This window comes from Cyprinodon variegatus, unplaced genomic scaffold (genome assembly GCF_000732505.1).
Source record: "Cyprinodon variegatus isolate N-32 unplaced genomic scaffold, C_variegatus-1.0 Scaffold1998, whole genome shotgun sequence".
Classification (NCBI taxonomy): Eukaryota; Metazoa; Chordata; class Actinopteri; order Cyprinodontiformes; family Cyprinodontidae; genus Cyprinodon; species Cyprinodon variegatus.
In genome coordinates, this window is record NW_015152451.1 from 46,010 (window position 1) to 51,195 (window position 5,186).

The window sequence follows — 5,186 nt, forward strand, 5'->3', positions numbered from 1 at the left end:
ATGATTGGCCGACCTGTCTGGACTCTGGTCTGCCGTAGCGCTGCTCAGTAGCAAAGTGTTCACAGTTGTAGCTGCCGAGGCTGTAGGTCAGATTAGAACCTACTAGTGAACAGGCCTTCTTCACTATTTCATCACTGGGACGGGGCTCGTATTCCTCATCAAGGTAGTTGTTGACTTTCCATTTCCCAGCATCCTTCAGGAGGCCTTTTCTCACACTGCCTTTCTTACCTGCTGCTGCGCCGGAGCCAGACTGTCCCCCTTTAACCAAAACACACAGAAATATAGTTCATATAATATATTAAAAGGTTCAAAAGATCCTAATCATGTAAACATCTTTAGTACAGAATCCTGGAAGCTCTAAACCAAAGAATCCTCAAGTCCAGAAGGTTTTAAAGAAATAAAACATATAATTTTGTATAAATAAGCTGTTATGGTTTACAGTCTGCCTTCCTTACATTACAGATGATAGCAGTTTGCTGTTCATCAATGTAGAATAACTTTCTGTTTTGAATGCATTCGCTGTGTTTCATATTTAATATCTGTGTCATTTTTCTGTGTAACTTTGTATCATGTAAAAATGTATCCATAGGGATATGAACTACCATAGAGAATGAATGGGTAAGTTCAGCTTAACTTTCTCCTCTTTAGCTCCTCCCACTGATTCTTTCAATCAGGACTCTGGATCTCCAGAACTTTTAGATGATTTCAGTCAGAATAAACATCTTGGTCACATGTTCTAACGTGTTTAAAATAAGCTAAATCTGACAGACATGAATAATTCAGTTGTTAACTGTTAGGTTAAAGATGGTGGCCACAGATGGAGCCGTTCCTCTCTGGAGTCTCACCCTCTATTGAGAAATGAACAACGTAGCCGTTGCCAACATAAACAGCCCAGTGCTGATAGAGATCACGGAAGATCTCAATCATGTCTCCAGGTTTGGGTTCTTTTCCATTCTAGAGTTGAAACAGAGAAAAATGTATTATTTTTCTTATTTTCTACCTCAACATCTTTATTTTTTCTTTTATTTCTTCTTCTAAAGATAGATTGGAGACAACAACAAAGAAGATGAATAAAAACATAGAAGTATGGTCTAATAATGTTTATGACTTAACAGTTAATATTTCTGACTAGAAGGATTAGTAACTCATTCATAAATTACTAGAAAACAGAAACCAATGAACAGAACTCTGAATCTCAGGCTGTTCAGCATGAAGACATTTTTATAAAAGCTCATTAAAGAACATTATTGAAGCCTGACAGTTAGAAAATATGAACCTTTGCTTTTCACTGTAACATTAGAAATGAAAACACAGAAATGAATTTATATCGTTTCATCATTCCTCACCTTGTCAATAAGTTTTCCACCTGGAAGCCTGCAGTGAGTTCCACCTGCAAGAAGATCAACAAACATGATGTTCTAATGTCATCAAGTTTATAAATATACTAGTTCTTCTGTTTTTTTTCACAGTGTTGCTTGTTTTTCATACATCAGCACATGTCACTTTTTCCTGCATAATTATTAATTATGACCAGTTTTTAAAATCCTATTTCTGGTTCCTGCTTTAAATATATTTTTAAATGGTTTTAACTAAAAGATGAATTTGTTTTTACACATAACACATTCGCTCTTTAAACAAAAAAAAAAGCACAGAATTATGACCTTTTCTTCTTGTCATTACATACTTTTATCCTTCAGTGTTTTACAGAAGTTATTCCTGTTTTGCTCTGAATCAGGACCTTCATTGGGTTCACAGCTGAACGTGCCATGGTGGTGCATTCAAGGACTATTAGTAAACAACACAAGTCCTGATAATAACCTTAAAATAAGTACAAATTCAAAAGAATGTTCTAATATTGTCCCCTTTTAGATTTATGTTTAGATTTAATTTGACAAGATGAACAAAATTAATTTCTTATTATATCGAGTCCCACTGTCTTTCTAGTCTTAAACTGTTAATTATTCACAACAGACAGAACATGGCTGCTTTCCTGGGAAAGGTTTCCTCTGACACCAACTGATATCATGAATTAATGATGTAATTGATGTTATTTTTATAAGATATGAGATGAAAACATCTCCTGTCACCTGGTTACCCTTGAACTTTAGCTGCTGTGCAATAAGTGACCCTCTGCAGAGAGACAGAGGGACAGGATGTGGAGCTCAGGATGCTGGAGGAGCAGAGAAGCTCTGAAGAGACACGGCTGCAAAATGAAGACTTTGTAGGCGTCTTAGATGTGTGATGATGAGTTTTACTGGTTCTGCAATTTATCAACATTTAACCTTTTTGGAGACCCATTAAAGTAAAGTTAATCATTGATCAATCAGCTGTTTATTAATCTTCCTCTCATTGATGAATTATGTTCTGTAGATTATTTCACATTTCTCTCTCTAGTGTGGCCTTGAGAGAGAAACAGACTGAGTGAAAACTTTTATAGTGAGTAAATAGGATAAATGAATATATAATAGAGGAGAAATCTATATTTTCTAACAACATACATCAGAATTAGTAATTTATTCAAATCTGATTAAATATTAGGATTGCACATAATAAAATCCAGGAGCACAGTAGGTGACAGAGAGGGTGTCAGCGCCATCATGTGGTCCAAATGCACGGTGCCATCAGAAATATTAACATGTTATTAGCTACTTTTCACAAAAGGACTTTCAGTTTTAATGAAAACCTTTTGCACAGTTACATTCACAGGCACAAATATACAATTGTGGAATTTAAAAACCATATATGTCAAATATCTGAAAGTTTATTCATATGCCACAATTCAGTAAAAAGAGTTATGAATTAAACAAAATAGGAGGAGAATAAATAAAAGATTTATAATAAAGATTCAAAAGACATAATAAAAGCAGGTAGAAAAACACGTCAAGTTGGATCACAGCCTTAAACTAATAATACCATAGTTAACAGTTTAACTTCAACAGCCCAAGGCAGCTCTAAACTAATAGGTTTTTAACTCAGACTTTTAAAACATTCAGGCTTTCAGCTGCTTTCCAGTCTTCTGGGAGTCTGTTCCAGTCAGTGGAGCATAGATGATGCTTCTCCATGTTTTTTTCTAGTTCTGGAGAAGACCTGAGTGGACTAGGAGATAGATCTACTGACAACAGATCTGTTATGGATTGACCTGCTGATCTATTCAGTGATTTCTGGACTAACAGAAGGATTTTAAAGTCTATTCTCTGAGCTACAGGGAGCCAGTGGAAGGACTTCAGAACCAAGCTGATGTGCTCTACTTTCTCAGTTCTAGTGAGAACACGGGCAGCAACGTTTGGATCAACTGCAACTGATTTTTTTGGGTTTAGGGAAACCAATGAATAGAGTGTTGCAGGAATTGATTCTACTAAATTTTAATGCTTGAATTAGATTTTAGATTTTTTGTAAAGATATTAGTCCTTTAGTCCAGGAAATGTGGCAGGTGTTTAACAGCATCCTGTTTTTTTCATGGATCAAAATGAGCCTTTCTTCTTTCCTGACACATATCAGGTTTTATTGTTCCTGAAATAAAACTACTCTGCTATAAAGAGGGAAACAAAACTCTTCATAATAGATTAAAAAAGACTAATTTACAGTTTTCTCAAGTGTTTGATGGAAAATGTTACCACTAAGGCTGAACAATTGAAATTAATTCTAGAACTGATGTTGAAAATGATTTTAAACAAGTTCAAGCCAAAAACAGAGACTCACTACAGAAAATGTTTGTATAACAATTATTAGAATCTACATGACAAACATTTGATCAAACATTCCCATGTTTGATCAAAAATAGAAATATAGCAGTCGTCACTAGAACAGTTTTTTTCTTTTTTTTTTTTTTTTCTAATCCCAAGACTCTGTGACCCAAACTATAAAGTGTGATGGACTCACCAGGTGAGAAGGACATGAGGATTTCCTCAGGAATGAAGGAAAATCAACACGACTGCTGAGTTTGAAGGAACTGAAATGGAAAACATGTTGATGGTCTGAGTGTATATGGACTGTCTTTGTTTAAAGATTATTAAAATATACATGCATAGAACTGAAGGATGTAGTAGTAAATCCATGGTTAATCAAAAACTGTAAAGCTAAAACACTTGATATTTCAAATGGAGTAAATTCACAAAGTTATCAGGAATCTAATACATTTGAAAGGGAGTGTTGGACAGAAAAATACGTTTTTTTATTTTAATTATTGTCCAAGTTCTGCCTGATTCTGATCTTAAATACCAGAAAAGCACAGATAGCTGATAGCAGTTAGCCGTGTCATTCTGTGCAGCTTTGGTGAATTTTAGGTTTTGCAAATGACAGCTGGAGTATTGTTATTTTATAATAAATGCTCTTTCCATACTAAAGTTCTAGACTCCAATAATCAAACACATTCAAAAAGTGAGTTTAGAGTATATAAATATGTCAAACAAAGTTTCAGTTAAAGACAGAAACTATTTTAGTCAAACAGTTAACTGTAAATACCAAATGATGTCTTTATATCTTCACTATAATTAGTTTCTGTTAAATTTAAACACATTCTCTATGTTCGCTCACCCCTGATGGTCCGTCAGTTATTTTCACACTGAAGAAACTAGACAGGGAAAAAGAACTGTGACACCATTAAAGTGAAATAGGAGCGGTTAGAGGAAGAACATGAGTCATAAAACCAGTTCTTCAAGCTTCCCCTCCCCCTCCGTCAGTCAGCCCTCATGCAGTCCAACTACAATCAGCTTTTTCAAAACAATGTTGGTCAAAATCTCCCAAAACAGATAAAGTTAAATGTTGGTTGTTGGTATAAAATACTTTTATTTTCTATTTTCAGGTCAGTTTATTACAACCTGTTATCTGCACTATTACATTTTTTTTTTGTCTTTCTTTAAATATAATAATTTTAATCAGGTAAAGCTTTAATTCCTTTCACTACAGTTTTCACATTCCAGTACAAAGAAACTAGACTAGAGCCATTTTTCTCTAATTCAGAACTATAAACTGCAGAATTCCAACTTTCCATTTATTTAGAAAATGTCACAATCTGCAGGTAATAGTTTTCATTTTGTTCTCATGTTTAAGTAATTATTCTGTTATGTTTTATAATTCTTGCTTTATTATTCGATGGGTTTATTTGTCTTCATGCTCAGTTTCCTGCTCCTCATTCATTGTTTTTAATTGTATTAATATAACTTTTAAAAGCTTGACTTCTTCAGGCT

At 34.2% G+C, this 5,186-nt stretch overlaps 1 protein-coding gene across 1 annotated transcript in view; it reads right to left on the minus strand.

Moving 5' to 3' along the window:
• LOC107104996 (HRAS-like suppressor 3) overlaps positions 1-4,627 on the minus strand; it is a 7,093-nt gene extending 2,466 nt beyond the window's left edge. The window contains exons 1-5 of the mRNA XM_015405112.1: positions 4,534-4,627; positions 3,880-3,949; positions 1,347-1,390; positions 846-954; positions 14-258 (exon numbers count right to left, since the gene is read on the minus strand). Of these exons, the coding sequence (XP_015260598.1) occupies positions 14-258; positions 846-954; positions 1,347-1,390; positions 3,880-3,895 (414 nt within the window). The 5' untranslated portion in view covers positions 3,896-3,949; positions 4,534-4,627. The remainder of the gene's footprint in view (positions 1-13; positions 259-845; positions 955-1,346; positions 1,391-3,879; positions 3,950-4,533) is intronic.
• Between the last annotated feature and the right edge of the window lie 559 nt (positions 4,628-5,186).